Source organism: Gadus macrocephalus, chromosome 12, assembly GCF_031168955.1.
Source record: "Gadus macrocephalus chromosome 12, ASM3116895v1".
Taxonomy (NCBI): domain Eukaryota; kingdom Metazoa; phylum Chordata; class Actinopteri; order Gadiformes; family Gadidae; genus Gadus; species Gadus macrocephalus.
Window position 1 is genome coordinate 13,561,840 of NC_082393.1, and position 19,989 is coordinate 13,581,828.

Consider the following 19,989-nt stretch of genomic DNA (forward strand, 5'->3'; position numbering starts at 1 on the left):
AGAATCACATTGTTGGTCAAATAGAGACTCTCTAGCTCTGAAAAGCATTTTGCAAACATAAAAATTAGGAAAGTTGATATGTCTGTTATTTTCAATGCAAAACCATTATAATGCTTACAAAGGGTTGTATAAGCCATATGCCACCATTTGGAAATGAAGTCCATCAGTTTTGAGCAACAAGCATTTGGAAGTGAAATACATTAGTTTTGAGCACAATCAACATTTTAAGGTCAGAAACATTGTTGGTCAAAAGTGATTCTCTCGCTCTGAAAAGCATTTTGCACACATACAAATTAGAAACGTTAATATTTCTGTTCCTTCAAATGCAAACGTGTTACCAGGCTTACAAAAGGGTTATTGAAGCCATGCACCACAATTGGAAGTGAAGCCCATTAGTTTTGAGCAACCACCACTTAGTGAAGTTTATTCGTTTTGAGCATAATCAACATTTTAAGGTCAGAAACACATTGTTGGTCAATAAGTGATTCTCTAGCTCTGAAAAGCATTTTGCACACATAAAAATTTGAAAAGTTGATATATTTGTTCCTTTCAATGCAAACGTGTTACTAGGCTTAAAAAAGGGTTGTATAAGCCATATACCTCCATTTGGTGGTATATGGCTTGGCACGGCTGTATACCGAAGGGTTGGGGAGGCAGTCCCGAGGGGAGGGGGAGGGGTTACTCCGAGGAGAAGCTCATTTCAAATCATTCTAGCTCTCCCAGATCGTAGATGATAGCTTTAAGAGCGGAAACCCTTGAGTAGGACCATTTGTTATTAAAAAAAAGTAATGTATTTCATATCAGTAGTATTATGGGAAGCAACCAAGTTTTTTCACCTGCAGGCCATTTTCTTAATCACTTTTTATTTATTTATTTATATATCCATTAACAGTGATTATGGTTGTAATCTGAAACTCGATTAGGCGTTGGATGAAACAATTTTCCAACTTTGAGTAATTTAGTCAGTAAGCTCAGACGTGGGCCTTCTTGTTGATCAGCACCGAGCAGCATGTGAGTGCCCCGTCAACTTTGCCCTTCTCCATGTTGGACACCGGGATCAGAATGTAGTCTTTCAGCATCTCAAACGCCTGCAAGACACAAAAAACGGTAGTTGTAGTAATCATATGAGTGAGGAGAGGCACAGTCTCTCACTTCAGCAAACTATGTATATTACTTTGGATATTTTACCATGCCACGATTTTACTTCAGGACCCACCTGGTTGCATCATCATTACCATTTCATAAAAGTGTGATAATTCTCAATCAATACTGTTCATCAATACAGTATTCCTCATTTAATCATCTATGCTTCTATCTTCCTCCTTCCTGCTACAACCCTGATGGGTCCTCCTGGCCCATCAAGGTCGTAAATTAGTTTTTAGATTAGCGTCTTCACACATCAGGTTGTAGATTAGTGTCTTCACACGTCAGGTTGTACATTCTCTTACAACTATTTTGAAGAATACTGTATTTTTATGTTGTTACAACATTGTCTGACATTTTTCACTCACAAAACTCTAAACTCCGACTTCAATCTCGCTGTGACACGGTATATAGCATTATGAAGGCCAGTGGGATCATCTGAACAGATTCCTCTGGAGTTAGGTAGTGTGTCAGATTGAGGCTTTGGGGGCCAAGAAACGTCACGTTCATGGAGTACAATTAGGAACACACAACATGTGAACACAACACAACACACAAACATAATGTGCTTTATTGTTTTCTCGTCTCTTCTGTTTCCTCTCCTTCTCACGTTCCTCTTTTAATACAGTGATTACAGTGATTTATAACATCAGCGTACAATGTGGTGTTACGAAGGCTTCAACGCCTACAATGAGGCATAGTTGTGACCAATTTGGCCACACACACACACACACACACACACAGTCTTTGTTTTAATTAATTTAATTAATCAATAAGGCAGCGATCTGTGTAATTGGTTGGTAATAAGAATTCACATTTTTATATTAAGTGTATGCAGGCGAGTGTGATTACTTTGGAGCTCTCTGGAAACTCCTCTGGTGTGCAGTGAAGCAGTACGTGTCCCTTGTCGGGCAGGTTCATGTAGATGCAGTTGGCGGCAATATCGTCGGGCACCGTCAGCTTGTCATAGCGGTGGTCACTCATCTGCTGCATAATCTGCATACAACAGAAAGGTGAGGGTTAGCTAGCTGGGGTTAATGGAGGACCCAGGACCCCAGCGGCCGACCAAACATTATTTTTGTTATAACCACAGCGTTTAATGGCCAGAACATCTGCCCATGGATACATACATGCTACAAAAATGTAGCTCATTCTAATAAATTATATTTTTACATAATAAGTATGTAATTTTGGTTACATCTTAAATAGATTATAGCCAACCTCGATTATAGTCTTTCAAAACCACAAAACAATAATGAGAAACTCCACAACCAGTGGCATTTCTCATGCTTACTTGGGGTCTAAACTGGTCTTTCAACTATACATTATAAACAAGATTGATTGATTAGGACAAGAAAAGGCACATTTCTAACTAGAACTGTTATCGAAACGCATTTTAATGCTGAAACAATGTTGATATTGCATTTTCCATTGATAATCAAATGATGTCCACCATTTGTTGGTTTTCAGGGATAGCACTGTCCATAGCAACCACCATAGCAACGACAAAAAACATAATTAATGTCACCTTTTTAGAGACGTTATTGTAAAAAGACTACTTTATCCGCTGTGGACCAACGCAGTTATACTACATTTCGGTGTGAGACCGGGTGGAGGGGCGCGGTTAGTTTCAGTTTTTGAGGAGGTCTACTGCAAAAATCTGAAAAATCATATCCAAAATACGCGGCATTTACCCTTTGTTGCATTTGTTGTTTTGACTGTACATAACAAGAGGGTGCACTGTACTATCTACGCAGACCCCCCCTTCTGAAGTCGAAGCAAATTAGAAATGCATTGCTTTAAATGTTGTTCAGACCAGCACGAAAAAAAGTCCAACAAACACTCCCATTCTAAATGCATGGGTTTAAATGTAATTCTGTGTGGAAAGAAAGAGTCTGAGAAATGCTCCTATTCAAAATGCATGGGATTTCATTTTGTTCTGTGTAGCACGAAAAGTCAGACAATCGTGCTCTGGGACACAAGATTCAATAGATTCATTTTTGTGACTATGAGCATGAAATCAAGTGATACCAGGATGGGTAATGACAACAACTCCCATGATCCCACATTAATTCACAATGTCATCAAACTTTGTGATGATTTAGAACATCAGCGTACAATGTGGCGTTACGAAGGCTTCAACGCCTACAATGAGGCATAGTTGTGACCCATTTGGCCACACACACACACACACACACACACACACACACACACACACACACACACACACACACACACACACACACACACACACACACACACACACACACACACACACACACACACACACACACACACACACACACACACACAAAATAAGAAGTGATAGTTATAGTGTAGAGTGAAACACGAAAAAAAAACTTTTTCTTTTATTTATTTTATTTTGTGATTTGTTACCGTTACTGTCTGGAGATCAGTAAAATGTATATTTATTTTAATTTAACAATTCAATAGTTAATTAAAGATGTTATATCAATCAATCTCAACACATCGGCCTGGCCTAAAGAAAATAACAGTTTATATGTTGACTGCTTCCAATGTTGTGTTGGTCATGCTAAAGAATGATTTGCTTTTTTAGTGAATAATACAAAACATGAGGAACATCATAAAGTAAAAAAATTGCATATTAAATCGCAATCACAATATTGGTCAAAATAATCGCAATTAGATTATTTCCCAATATTGTTTAGCCCTAGATCACAGCCAAAAAACTTGGAACATGACAAACTGTTGTATATTAAATCCTGCATTTTCACCCACTGTAATGAGTTGTAATGATCACCATCCAAATAAAAGTGTATAAGGAAAATATAGGTGCTGATAGTCTCTGCACATTAGAGAAGGTTTGAAAGATGTTTTTAGTGTATTATAAATACAGTTTTTACCCCCTTGAGAAAGTACTTTTTTTACTTTCAATGATATTATTGGATTATGTGTTACTAGAAACGGTAACACTTTATTTGAGGGTATCTACATAAGAGTGACATGTCACTGTCATAACTATGACATGACACTCATGAACATGTCATAAACGTTTATGACTTCTGTCATTAAGTGTCATTCGGTTTTTGTTATGACAAGGATTGTTTGGGTTGTCTTGATTATGACAATTTGACATTAATCAAAGTGACATTACCAGAAGTTGTCTTGGTCATGACAAGCTAACATTAAATTTGTTTGGGATGACTTTATAATGACAACTTCACCAGGATGGCATCACCAGAGCATGTCCATGTCATGACAACTTGAAATGAACAGAAAATGCACCTCGTTTTGTATTCATGAAATGTTGACATAATGATTATTATAATTAGATGTACAAGGTTACAGACCAATTCGTTGGTAACATGGTAATAAATAATAAATAAATGGTAATGAATTAGTCAATTCAAAATGTCTATGGACTAAGTATTTTGGACCAAAGTTTGTGTGAGATACAAGGCGTCACATTAAACTAAGGGAAATATAGAGATTTTGATCTACCTCTTTCTTTCCTGAACCTTTCTTTCTTCTTTCTTTCATGTATATTTCGAATATGTAGACAAAACAAAAACAAGAAATTTTGCAAAAAACAACAATAAAGCCATTCAAGAATGAATAACAAAAATAATAATAGTAATAGTAAAATAAAAAGCAAAAAGAAACAAGAAATAAAAATAAACATTAATGTAAACATATCCGAAAAGGAGTGAGAAGAAGTAAAAACTTATTTACTCCCACCCATCTTATTACTTACTTTGTATGTCTAATAATAATAATAATAATAATGATAATAATAATAATAAATGTATGTAAAAATGTTATGTTATATAAATAAATATACATATGTAAGTATGTACATATATATATCTACAACATACATTTAACAAGTAACAGTATGAATGTGACACAACAGCGTGTATACACAGTATACCTATACATACATACACAAACCTACTGACTCTTAGTGCAGTTCACTATATCCTGTGAACAATACATTTTTGTACATTATTTTAAAAACATTGATGCTTGGACATTGCTTATGTACTTTGCTCAGATTGTTCCACAACTTGACACCTGTGATGGAAATGCGAAAACTTTTCATGGTGGAATTTCTCATCTGAATTTTAAAATTGAGTTCTCTCCTCAAACTCCTCACGTTCACTAAACATGTTTGGAATGTTCAATGGTAACAAATGGTTCCTAGCCCTATACATAGTTATTGCTGTTTGATAAGAGACGATGTCGGTGAATTTTAATAATTTAGACTGTAGAAATAGTGGATTGGTATGTTCCAGATAGCCGACCTTGTGAATGATCCTTACCGCTCTTTTTTGTAAAATGATTAGTGACTGTAATGAACTTTTGTAATTGTTACCCCAGACTTCAGTACAGTAGTTTAAATATGGCAAGACTAAAGAACAGTAGAGAGTGTGAAGTGACTTATGATCCAGAACCTGCTTTGCTTTATTTATGACTGCTATACTTCTTGCTACTTTGTATTTTACATGTGTAATATGTGGTTTCCAGCTGAGCTTGTCGTCAATTGTTACACCAAGAAATTTGATTTCGTGCACTTGCTCAATAGCCATCCCATCAATTTCTATCTTTAACTGTGTGTTTAACCTGAACCTTCCAAAGAACCTAAACTTGGTCTTGCTCACATTTAAAGATAATTTGTTCCAGTCAAACCATAATTTCAGTTTGTACAACTCTTCATTTATGATCTTTTGTAATGTATCTAGATCATCACCAGAGCAAAATACATTAATGTCATCTGCGAAAAGTACCATAGACAGCAACTTGGATACTTGGCCAATATCATTTATGTACAGTATAAAAAGTTTTGGTCCCAATACTGACCCCTGGGGGACTCCACAAGCAATGTCCAAGCAATTTGAGCTATGGTTACCCAGCTTCACAAACTGTTTCCGTCTTTCCAAATAGCTTTTTATCCAGTCTATTGCCATGCCTCTTATACCAATTTCTACAGTTTATTAATTCATATATTGTGATTGATAGTGTCAAAAGCTTTTCTGAGGTCAATGAAGATGCCAATTGCATATTGATGCCTGAGAAGTTGATCTTTTAGTTCTAAAACCATATTGACTCTCTGAGAGTACATTATGTCTTTCTAGGAATGAATCTAATCTGCTATTAAATAGTTTCTCCAGTATTTTTGAAAATTGAGGCAGACAGGTCTGTAGTTTGTGAAGAGGTGTTTTTTTTATACAGTGGAATGACCTTTGCTATTTTCATTTGATTTGGAAATGAACCGGTTTGAAATGATAAATTGCATACGTGAGTAAGTGGCTTAGAAATCCCCTCAATGACCAGTTTGACCAGCGACATGTCAATATCATTAAAATCTGTTGATTGTTTATTTTTACATTTTTTTACCATGTCCAATATTTCCTTCTCTTCGACTCTCTCAAGGAACATTGAGCATGGATTTCTGTTCACCAGATCCCCCATGTGCTTCCCTTCCACCCCTCAATCCATAATTTGACTCTCTAGATCAGGGCCTACATTAACAAAAAAGTGATTGAAGCGATCTGCCAACTCCTCCATATTGTAATTTTCAATATCATCTTCTTTGAAATATTTAGGTAAGCTGTTTTGTTTGACACCATCTCTTATTATACTGTTTAATATGTTCCATATCCCTTTTATATTATCTTTATTACGATCTAGTTTATTCTTATAGTATTCTTTCCTACTTATCCTTATAATACTGATTAACTTATTTTTATATTTTTTATATTTATCCTCTGCTTCTTTAGTTCTCTGTCTAATATAATTCCTGTATAATGCATTATTCTTTTTACAAGCATTTTGTAAACCTTTCGTTAACCATGGACAGTTATCATATGCTCTTTTTTTGTTGTATTCTTTGATTGGACAATGTTTATCATACTTTGCCTTATATATCTCCAAAAATATATTATAAGCACCGTCCACATCTTTTTCATTATAAATCATGTCCCAGTTCTGTGATACTAGATCCTGTAACATATTAATTGATTTGTCTGTCTTGATTCATCTAAATATTTTGTTTTTCTGTCCTATTCTTATAAACATAATCAATTAACGTAAACACTGGCAGGTGGTCTGTAATATCGCAGACTAATAACCCAGGGCTGTAACGATACACAAATTCACGATTCGGTTTGCATCACGATTTTTGACCCACGGTTCGATACATCCCACGATTCTTTTAAATTTAAAAAGCATTTTATTTAAACAACACTTAAATACCAATTATCTTGATGTAACATTTAATAACAAATAATTTGGAACACTGAACAGATTTGAACCGAAAGAATACTATTAAAGTATAGCTAAATTAATAAAGAAATAACCAAAGATTGCAGTTGGAGGATGCTTTTTGCTGGTAGGCATAATAGGGCCCCTTTAACTGTTTGGTTGGTTTATTCAAATATCCTTATTAGCGCTTCTTATTAGGCTATGTAGCTTAAATAATGACATAATCAGGCCGTATAGAATGCAACATGTTTAATAGCCTAACTTTCAATAGATGAGTAAAAACATGAACGTCGCAATAACGAGGCATAGTGTTACGAGTAGCATATGTGTGTGCGGGAGAATGGCAGTGTGCGTATGCGTGTGTGAGTGACGTCAGCGAGTGAGTGGACGAGCGAGGAGAGCGAGCGGTAGCGCGTGTGTCGAGTGAAGAAGCGAACGAGTCCGGTAGAATAAAGTACCCATCCTGTCAATAATCGGTGGCCGCTTCATTCCGACCTATAAGCAGACAAACTGCCAGTCAAATCACACAAAACAATAGAGACAGGATCACACAGGCAATTTTTTTCGCGCTTGGCCCACTCTGGATAAATGTCGTTCATATCGCATATGAGGACTTCGACGGCTGTGGAGAAATGCAATCCTCCGTAGCCACGGAGAGCTGTGATCACAGAGAGGGCATCTCGTCACATATTTACGGCATCGATAGGAGGGGGCGCTGTCAGCAGACTATTATTTAGACAAATTATTAGCAAATTTCAATCGGACAATTTGACCGAAGAGTTAGAAAGGCCTTCTCACACCGCGAGACAGGTTCGTGGCTTTGAGTATCGCGATTTTCGGTTTGATACGCGTATCGTTACAGCCCAAACCCACTTATTTAGTTATCAATTACATTGGTAAATATGTTGTCTATGAGAGTGGCACTATGAGATGTGATTCTACTGGGTCTAGTGATTGAAGGAAGTAGGCACATACTGTGTATTGTATTTATAAAATCCTCTGTACTTTTATGATTGCTATGTTTCAATAGATCTATGTTGGTATCTCCACATATAAATATATTTTTATTACCTATTCCTGAGAACATGCCTCCCATGCAAATAGTTGTGAAGTAATGTTCTTGTTGTTCTTTTAAGTGATACTTTTACCATTCCGTTCGACATGAGGAAAGGATGTTAGTGAATGATTCAGAACATGATGCACTTTCAATGGCATCATTTTTGGTCTTGTATCTTCATTTTTCTTTAAACAATTGTAGCTGAAAATTAACCAGATGCTAGGCCCAGATTTCTTTATTTAGTTTTACAAATCAAGAGTAGGCCTGATTTGACTGATTGGCTTTGCATCCTTTCCTTCTGCCCTTGTAGTCCAAGACATGCTGCCCACCAGCTTTCAAAGTACAATGCTGCCACAGGTGAATTTGTATCAATTCACATAATTATCCCTCCCTGCTATTTTGTGGTTCCCCAAAACACCCTGAAACAACTTGTGTCTCACATACTTATGCCACCATACACCACTAACAGTGCATGCAGGCAAATGGCAACCAAGCACGCAGTCCTTCCTCCCTCACTTTAAAAACCACCAGCCGCCACTGTACGAATGTAAATACATTTACAATGAGACCATGTTCTCACTTGCTGTGTGTGTATGTGTATGCGTCTCCATGTCTCTGTTCTAGTGCTACCACTTTGTACAGCTGACAACAGCTAAAAATAAATAATATTATTTTTAAGAATAAATGTGCCTCCTGCATGAGATGTGCGTAGCTGAATAGGGCTGCAGGCCTACGCTACTGTATGTTGTTACATTTTATAACATCTGTCATAATGGTGGTACTTGGGGAGACAAATATTTTCTGTGATGTATTGCGGGAGCAAGATCATAACCCTAGTTTACCAGTCTGCCCATCGAAAATTTAGCCCTACCCTTTAGCCGTACCCCACTATTTGAAATACAAATTTTGTCCCCACCAGTTTTAAAAATGTGCAAACCAATTGCGACTGAAAAAATCCCCACATACTAAACCGAAATCGTCAAGTCTAAAATCATGCGATAGGCGCGCTCGAAGACATCATTTATTAGATAGGCCTACCTAATAAACCGTTGGAACACACAAGACCGGAACCCATAGCAACGGCGGTAAACAAACCCCGACTCCCGAGAAGCCCAATCCCTATGAGCTCCCCGTGCTACGGCCATCCGGAGGCACACAGAGCTTTTGGCCGTGATATTATATATACAATTATATTATATTATATACTATTATATATAGAGCTCCAAGAGTCGCAAACGGCAACAATCACTTTCTCCTCCATGCTGCAGTACACCCCGGACTGCACTGCGCTGAGTTTGACGGTTGAACGCTGATTGGCTGTTACGCTACACATGTCACTCAGTGGCCACGCTGTTGAACGCTGATTGGCTGTCATCACGCGAAATTCGTGTCAAAGTTTAAATTTGTCGCGCCACAAATCCTTGTGAACGCGCTCGCCTGTGCACAGCGCAAGTGTGGCGCGACAAATCAAAAAAATTCGCCCGATACGCGTCTATACGTTCACTTTGTATGGGATCTTGTCGTCCCGTTGCGTTTGGTGTGAACGCACTGGAGAAGTTTCAAGACAGACAGCCAAAATTGACATTTTTATTCAGAAAATAGCCGGTCCTTTTGCTTCCTATAAAAAGCATGTTTGTGACACTGGATATCGATATGGATACGTCATCTAGCCTGCATGTGGAGGGCCACATAAGGTAAGAAATTGGTTTACGTAAACTTTGCTGCTGGTTCTGTTTGCTCGTGAATCGTGATGACCTGGCCAAAGGTTACCCACGGTCCTAAGCGATTTTGATGTGATTCTGGTTGGTGCTCCAGTTAGTATGCATTGTATATATAGATTGCAGCTAGTAGCAGCTACACACGGTGCGATTGCTATGCCAATGTGGTTATAGTGGGTTTTGTCTGATTGAGATATGTGACGACTTGGAGCCCGGTAGGCCTATCCTGACATAAATATGTTCTCGCATAACCTGTGTGATTATCCTAAACTGAAGGGGATTTTATTTGCGGACAATTTTCTTATGATGTTGTAACGAGTGAAGTCTACATTGGTCCTTCGCAAGTGTTTACTGGTGGTCAGGATTTGGCAGATGCAATTCTCCTCTGGGTGCTTGTATTTTTCTTCTTTTTTTAATGCAGCATAACATATGTTACCAGCAGCCCTTGCTCGTCTTCAAAAGGCTGATGCTCAGTACCTCGTTTCATTTCGTACCCCCTTTACAGTCTGGCATTGTTTGTCTGGTAAACTTTGTTGAAGTCAAGATAAGTGTTAAATTGCCAACACTGTTCTTTGTCCTGTGTGTAATAGTATTAGGCCTACATATCCCGAGCCAATACTGTTGGGCAAAATAACCTGCTGAGTACATCACATGTACATTATAAATATAGCTAACTCCTACCCTAGCCTGATGAGCACATCACACGGCAGTCACATTACAATATAGTCAACTTTTAACGCCTGAAGAGCACACCACATGGCAGTCACATTACAATATAGTCAACTTTTAACACATAACACACACATAATATATAGTCAGGTCAAGGCCGGAGCCGAAGGCCCCATTTCTCAGCCAGGCAGATGTTGGACACTCAGACAATGCACCAGTCATCCTCAAGAACGGGAGAGCCACAAACAGGAGACTCTGTGAAGCTCTCCCCCGTTAGGAAGAACACAAGAAGATACACTAGGGCCTGGGAGGCAAGGTCAAGCAAAAACACACAGAACCATACACATCTCAAACGCACACACCTCATCGAGAGGAGGATACAGCATAAGAGTGTATCACACAGGAACTCATCACCTTCTTCTGAAGCAGACCTTCCACGGAGGCGAAGCTCTGGACGAACCATCAGCGCTGATTAGGGACTTAGACATATTCGATTTCTCACGCTTTATGACTCTGTATAACCGTTGCCACTTTACTTAATAAATCCAAGGTCCTCGTGCCGACAGACTTTATTACCTCTCCGTCTCATTTCATCTGGTCCAGTAACTAGACAGACCGTTTTTCCCCACAATACCCTGGTGTTTCCAACGCCGTTTTGCAAAACAAACAACTAAGCTAAGGTTTTAAGTATTACTTTTCCTCCAGAGATCCCGCTAATGTTGTGTTATAAAGTAAAGGGAAACAAGATATCTATTCTTCCTCCACCTCTCTCGCTTCTCTGCTTGGTGTCGCTGACGCTTATAGTTTGCCTCCCTCCCTCGCTCTGGTAAAGTCAAGTACGTGAAAAAATATTGAATACTGAATACCGAATACTGATTTAAGCTTCAAATACTAATTTTCCGAACCAGTATTTGAATAATTTCAACACCTGTCAATACACTGTTCAGCATATTGTAATGCAGCGTTGAATGGATGAATAGCTTACATAAGGGTACCAAGCACTTTTCAGACCACACTCAAGCTTATGGTTTGTGTCCCCACCACTTCTAAAAACAAACTGACGCCCTTGGCCGTACCCCTCAATGAAACAACTACCGGGACAGCCCCACCCCTCCATGTGAAAGCGCAAAATTTAGGGTAGGGCTAAGTGGTTGGGCCAATGGGTGAATTGAGATTGGGCCTTACAATGCAACAACCAAGAGCAAGAGCGCAGGCTGCCCCACCCATATGACCTTCGACGACTCACTCTCAATCCCATAGGGTTCGACATGAGACTGGCACCATCGTGTAACACAATAGTAAGGCATTCTTTGGTACAATTGGTTGCCAATAATTGACGTTGGACTTGTGAGTGTGTATGTGACCGGGGGATGAGAAGTGATTCAAATGGTAAGATCACAGACAGGTAGGCAGATTTGTTTTTCTGCACTTGTTGAAGTAGCCAATCAGTGGTTGCACTGTTGAATCTGCTACAGTGGAGGCTTCTCCATTGAGGAGAGGGAGGAAGATCCTCCTTAACATTGTTGAGAATAAAAAATTTAGATTGCCCCGACTATTGTAATGAATTAATGCCCTTAAATATGACTACTTTATTGCCTTTGAATATATAATGTTCGTTTCCCTGGGTAAAGGGACATTAGCACCCCCTATCGCCTATTGACAATTACTTCAGGGAGGAACGTCCTCCCTCCGCCGCCGTTGACTCCCATTCATTTTCCCGAAAGTACTGGCGGCCGGTGGATAACATGGGTTTCAATGGGAGAGAGGAGGAAAATCCTCCTCTGAGTGGGTGGGACCTTAAGTGGTCTGATTCGGGCAAAAATCTATCCGTCTGCACTATGAACCAATAAGCAGGATCCCTGGATGTTGAGCAGTGTTGCCAGATTGGACCGATTTCCCACCCAATTGGGCTACTTTTAACCATGTTAGGCTGGAAAAATTATCATTGGGCAGGAAATCTGCCCAATCTGGCAACGCTGTCGATAACAAACCCGGTCTGCATTGCCGCGGTGCTCAGTCTGAGAGACGCAGAGCAAGTGAAATCTGCGATAGCGAGATCCTAAATGCACAATGGAAACATTGGAAACGGAGGACATTGTTAACGTCTTATTACAAAAACCATTCCATTCATTCAGAAAGAGGTAGACCACTTCCCAAAATCAAGGTCATCAGAAGTAATGGCAACGTCAGTGTTGTGAGTGCTACATGGTTTGCTAGGTACGCATGACTTACTGGTAGCATTACAAGCAATTGTAACTGAAAATAAACATAAACATAACATAACTTCAGTCAGTGAGGGCAAAAATAGGCCCAATAATAGGCCCAGATTTTTTTTTACAAATCGAGGCCCAGATTTACTTTTACAAATCAATAGTAGGCCTGATTTGACTAATATGCTTTGCATCCTTTCCTTCTCAAATGAGTGATGCTACTGGTGGCTTTGTATACATTTTGTTCACATAACTCCCTCCCTGCTATTTTGTAGTTCACCAAAACACCCTGAAACAACTTGAGTCTCAGATTCTTATGCCACCATACACCAACAGTGCAAGCAGGCCAATGGCAACCAAGCGCGCAGTCCTTCCTCCCTCACTTTAAAAACCACCAGCCGCCACTGATCTGCTATGCATCGACATGCTGAATACCTGGCATCAGGGGAGAAAAAAATAATAATTGGACAATCAAAAACGACCGTGGATATTGGTTACCATGGAAACAATTAGTTTGGGATACGAAAGACAACCCACACACTCAGGTTGACTTACCTTGAGGGTTTTTTGGGCTAGTTCACTGGAGCCGATGATGATGAGTCCTGGCCCCCCCATGCTGCAGAAGCTCTTGAGGTGCAACCCCTCCAGCACTGGCACGGTGGACACAACATAGTCCTGCAGAGCATGTACAGTTTTGTTTCTTGTTTAAAATCTCAGGATTATGCGGGTCGCCACCAGACGAATGCATTATTTTTTGACATATTTGACATATGGGAAAAGTCATCATTTAATTGTAAACCAACATATTCTGGGGTATAAAACAAGCTGTGTTACCTTTAAAAACATAACAGGCCTGCAGGAGAAAAACTAAAGAGCCCATTTATTTCTGGTGCATGATGTTATTAATCCCTTGGGTTTAGCAAGGTAATTTAGTTGAATTTTCATATCAAATCAAAAACCAAAAATAAATTGCTATTTTTCTAATGTTGTTGGTAACTTTTATAACTTGAGTAATAATATAAACAGTTGTAAAATATATATTTTGATTGCCATTTATTTAAACACAATTTTCACAACCAATACGGAAGCTATTTTGTGCATCAGAGCATACATATCTTGAACACTGTGATCCCAAGTGGCTATCGTTGCAGTGTCCGGCATCACAATCCTGTTAATTTACATCCAAAACTAGAAGCAGAAGCCAAGCAGCATAAGAGCCATTCAAGGTGTTTTTTAATTCCAGCTGCACCAGACTAAAGAGCTCAGTAAATGTTCATTCAGACATATCAACCACTCAACATCTGTATTTCATAGCAGAGCTCTAAACATTGGTTACTATTAAATGATCCCTTCATATGATATTAAAGTAAACTGCAGAATCTAGATTTGTGGTGCAAATTGATAACAGCAACGACCTAAAATCATCCGAAGGACATTTACGGGACTTGAGTTCAGTGCAGAATAGAATGTTCATAAAAGGTTGGTGAAACTGAAAAAACATTGGATTTATAGATTTTAACTGAATTATGCTATTATTTTAGTAACAGAAGCAAAAAGTTGAAGATCATAGAAAACTAAGAAGTTTAAAACAAAACTAAAGATAAATATATTGCAAGCAACCATGTCCTACTGTATGACTGTATGACGTATGAGTATGGTGGTTGCCTAATGGGTATGGGCTAACATTTGTGACGAGTTTTCAGCTTTTACCTCTTCCAGCACCAAAAGCAGTTTATCGGTTGGTGTTTGGTCAAGTTTTAGCCTTTGCATTAAGTAAAAATGGTCAGACCGTATGGGTTGCAATTTGAGAGTTGTTGATCATGACAAATGGTGCATGTAAAACAAGTTTCATACATACTGAACCTTCTGGGTGATTGGCCTGTTGAAATGCTGAACCTCCAGGCCTTGTTTACACTCAACTCATCATATGGGTACAATGAATAAAGTGGAATCATTTTTACTTTACTTCTATGAGGTCACATGAATAAACACCTTATTCACAAGTTTAACAGAAATCTTTTACAATTTAAACATTGTAAAATTTGTGCCCTGTTGATTTAATTGGTGTTATGTATGCAAAGATTTGTACATTAGCGGGAATGTAGCACAATGGATCACGGATGTTAAAGCAGTGTTATGTTTACGTCAATCAAATGAATAATCGTCGTAAATAACGGTGATATCAATATTGATCAAAATAATCCTGGTAATCATTTTGGCCATAATCGAGCAGCCCTAGTGGAAATATACCATCTGTGATGAACCGGTTGACTTCGCTTGGGATAATCCAACAAATGATGAAATAATAGAAATGCAAAGTCTTGGAATTATAGAATGAAATCCAAGCACAGCACGGCAAAGTGTCAGATTTGAAACATTGCCGTAGATTTTCATATGATGGCCTGTAGAACCTGATAATGTAATAATTCCAGATAATGTAATAAATTGCATTTCCCAATAATGTAATAACTCTTTACCAATAATGTAATAAAGTGTTACATTAATGGGAGGTTATTACATTATCAGGTTAGCCTTTATTTCTCAGAACCTTATAATGTAATAATTCCCCAATTCTGTAATAATTTAACAGCCATTACTTTGGCCTTTGAAAGGTTTTTGATCAAGTCCAACATGGCGGAAAATCCAATGTGGGGAAAAAATGACGTCATCGGACGTGTTGACCTTGGCTTGGCTCAAGGGTTCCAAAGATACTTTGTTTGTGAAAAACTGATAAATGGGTCAAAAGTTGAATAATCGTCATAAATATTATTGGGGTTATTACATTATCGGGAATTTATTACATTATCAGGTTCTATGTGGCCCCTTGCGCTATATTGGCTTAGGAACAATGACCTATAAGCGAAGAACATGACTTAACAATCAATCAACAATAAATCTACATTGAATGTAGCATACACAGGGACCGCAGAGTCAAGATGGCGGCGCGTGCACAACGCGCGGCTAGGCGTCTCTCCATTTTTTGCGAATCCTACTTTTTTTCACTCGAAACACTCAAACCGAAAATACAACAGAAACTCACTATTGGATATACATCAAAGCTGCAAAAACTTAGTTTTGGATTACCCGTTCAACTTCGATCAGCTCCCTCCGGAGCTGATCAGATCACCGTGGCCAGATTGACAATTCTTACCGACCTGAAAGACTCGTAGACGGAGACGCAACCTCAGGCAGAGACGGGGTAAGTGAGGTGGAGTGCGTGCGAAGCTAAGGCTAAACCCGCACCGAACTGCGCTGCCTAGCATCTTCCTTGCCAACGTGCGTTCTTTGTTCAACAAGCTGGACACACTCAAATATGGACCCTCACACAGAAAATCCTTATGGATTTTCACTGAAACGCGGCATAACAACGACATCCCAACAAGCGTGGTGGAACTAGAAGGACGCTCTATCTTCAGAGCGGAAAGGACTGCAGACACTACGGGTAAGAGCAGAGGAGGCGACTTATGCATTTGCAAAATGTTACTTGCTTCACAGGAGGCAGTACAACTCTAGACCATTGTTGTACTAACGTTGCTGCTGCCTACAAAGTCACACCCCTCCCTCACCTTGGTCAGTCTGACCACATTTCTCTGTTTCTCACGCTAAAATACTCCCCACTCATTAAATGTGTGAAACCAACAACAAAGACCGTTAAGGTCTGGATGGAAGATGCAGATCCCACTCTGCAAGACCAACTTCAACACACTGACTGGACTTTTTTTTTGCTGATGCAACCAAGGGCTCCCATAACAACATTCACAAAGCAGCCAAATCTGTCATGGATTACCTCAACATGTGTGCAGAGGGAGTGACTACACACAAAACAGTGAAACTATTCCCTAACCCGATTTCCGCCCTGTTGCACAGACACTCATCATTGCCACATTTTTTGAGAAGCTGTTCCTCTTTCATCTGAAATCCTGCCTGCGCACTTTAATGGATCCGTACTAATTAGCCTACCGAAGCAACCGATCAACAGAGGATGCTATCTCCACAGTGCCTCATCTAGCACTCACCAACCTGGATAGCCCCAAAACACATGTTAGAATGCTGTTTTTTTACTTTAGTTCCGCATTCAACACTGTGATCCCCTCCAAGCTGATCTCCCAGCTCAGCCAGTTTGGCATCAGCAACTCTCAATGCAACTGGATTATGGACTTCCTTACTAAGAGACCCCAGGCTGTTGAATTGGGGAGTCTCTCCTCCTCCACTATCACCCTGAACACTGGCATGCCGCAGGGTTGTGTGCTGAGCCCTCTGCTCTACTCTCTCCTCACCCACGACTGCGCCCCTGTTTATGGCTCCAATGCCATAATCAAGTTTGCAGATGACACCACTGTGGTGGGCCTGATCAGAGATGAGGACAAAACAGCATATAGGGACGAGGTTCAACATCTAACTACGTGGTGTAAAAACAAAATAACCTGGAACTCAGCACCAAGAAGATCAAGGAGATCATTGTGGACCAGGGGCAGGGCACCCTCCATATCTGCGGCGCTGAGGTGTGTCTAGCTTCAAGTTCCTTGGGGTCCCCCTCAAAGAAAATCTTTCTTGGTCCCTCAACTCCTCCAGTCTGCGCCTTCACTTCCTACGGACCCTTAAGAAAGCAAAGGTTTGTCCTAGGATTCTATCAGACTTCTACCGCTGTACCAGAGCAAATTACAAACTGCATCTCTGTTTGGTAAGGCAACTGCAACGCTGCCGACCGGAAGGCACTACAAAGAGTACTCAACTCTGCCCAGAGGATGTTTAGTGTTTAAGCATTAGGCAAAAATCTGTAAATAAATTTTGCAAATTATATTTGCGTTGTGGCATTTTTTGTTTAAATATTACTATACAAAAATATAAAAATCTGTAAATGAAGACACAAAAGGCAAAGTTACAACACCAATAATCCCATCTACAGTAATACACAAGACTGTTTGAATAGGATTTAAGTGCATATTCTCCTCTCAAAGTGCACCAGATTCATGCATTCCAATGTAAAGGGTACAAAAAAATTTCGGGCGGGGGGGCATGCCCCCGGACCCCCCTAGAGGGATCGGGGACCACACCACTGCTGCTGAAAAAAATCCTGCGGGAAACACTGCCATACCAGATAACGCCATACCAGCTAACCCTAACTATTTATATTAAACTCTGAACCATTTTTTTTTCTTTGCAACAGGCAACTGTGTGTTGGTGTGTCTTATTGCTTCCCACGTCTGCGTCTGCATCTTTCCCACTCCTGGCTAATAGTTTCAGCTTTTGTACTGTATATCAGAAATGATCACCCTGTACCACACTGCTGACTTGTTGATGTTTTGTGAGCACTCACGCATTTCTCTAGGTATCTTATGTTTCCTACTGGAGTCATCAAAACTTTGGACTTTGTTATTGTAAGAGATGTTGTGTTGCAAAAACACTTTGTGTCTTACCCATACCGTTACCCTAACCTTAACCCCAGTAACATTTCTTCATCATAAACGACAAGTTACGCAAAATTGCATACAAACATCCAGTCCAATATGAAAGAAAAAAGCTAGCTTCATTAAGGAATCGAACCCCTTATCCCTGCGTTAATGAGTTGTTCTCTGACCACTAACCCATCAGGTCTTAGGACATGCGATTCAAGAGTTAACCACTTGACAATCTTTAAACTTCGGTTGCCTAGAAATTGTAAAGACAGTGATGTGTGTACATTGTGCGAGTATCCGTCACTCGCGATGTGTGTGCAGTCCAAAATGAAAGAAAAAACCTTGCATCACTAGGTAATCGAACCCCCAATCATCAGTCTTTAAACTTTGGTCGTTGGTAACTGTAAACAAAGAGATCGCATTTTGTTTAACTGGTAACTAACAAACGGGTTTATGCGTTCACTGAACAAAGATTATGGAAATAAAAGACCACTTTTCCATCAGAAAAATCATCAGAACCTTTATTACCAACTCATAGACACTAAAAGCCAAAACCTTTCTCACATGCACACCCATCGCGAGTGACGGCTACGCGCACACATGCACACCCATAGCGAGTGACGTAGGACGTAAAGTCCCGCCCAGGGCGAAGTGGCGTCGATTTAGAGCATGGTTTCTCAACGCGGGCGGTACCGCCCCCTGGGGGGCGTTCGCACAACCTAGGGGGGCGCTGGGAATGTGATTCCATTTTTTGACTTTCATTGTTTTTACGCCCGGACTCCCGTTACATCAGCTATCGTAATGATCTCTATAGTAACGCTGATAAACATAACCCAAGTTCCCGGGTTAACAGTTCAATAACCAACACAATCAAACATGGCCGATAGCAAGAAAAAAATATCACATTTTGTTTCATAGCCCGTTTTCCTCCTTCCTCTTGCTGTTGTTCAGTTCCAGCTGCTCTGAGCATAGTCTCCATGAAAAGGCTGTTGCATTTCAAACACAAAATATATAGGCCTCTGCGCGCGATCTGTTTTTGCGGTGTCCGCGTTGCCCGGGCCGCGGGGCCCGTGGTTCCCGGGCCATTCATTCATTCGTTCGTTCACGGGGCACGGCGGGAGTCGCGGGAGACGAGGGAGTGGTCGCGGTGCCCAAGGTCACGGTGCCCGGACCGCGGGGTGCCGCGGCCGGGGCACGACGGGAGACGTGGCGGCCGGGAGTGCCCGCACCGCGGTCACGGTGAATGGATGTTCAATCCAACCATTTCTTCCTCAACTCTTCTTTCTTGGCCAATAGATCTCTCTCTCTCTGGAAGTTTAATTGGGTTTATTACAATGATGGACAGTGCTGTTAGCCAATCAGAGGTTAGACATTTGCATGTCATGAATATTCATTAATATTTTTATATTTTTGCACCAAAACCGACTCAGAGGGCATTCATTGCTATTAGTGACCAACGCAAAATTAATGAAAAGCGATGCATTGACAACTTTAAGCAATATAACACGAGTGTGAGTAGGGTTGTTAGTTGGGGGGGGGGGGGGGGGGGC

At 40.0% G+C, this 19,989-nt stretch overlaps 1 protein-coding gene across 1 annotated transcript in view; it reads right to left on the reverse strand.

Moving 5' to 3' along the window:
- Window positions 1-843: 843 nt before the first annotated feature.
- The window catches only part of ddah1 (dimethylarginine dimethylaminohydrolase 1), a 79,456-nt gene continuing 60,310 nt past the window's right edge, over window positions 844-19,989 (reverse strand). The window contains exons 4-6 of the mRNA XM_060066906.1: window positions 13,599-13,718; window positions 1,996-2,139; window positions 844-1,088 (exon numbers count right to left, since the gene is read on the reverse strand). Coding sequence (XP_059922889.1) covers window positions 972-1,088; window positions 1,996-2,139; window positions 13,599-13,718 — 381 coding nt within the window. The 3' untranslated portion in view covers window positions 844-971. The remainder of the gene's footprint in view (window positions 1,089-1,995; window positions 2,140-13,598; window positions 13,719-19,989) is intronic.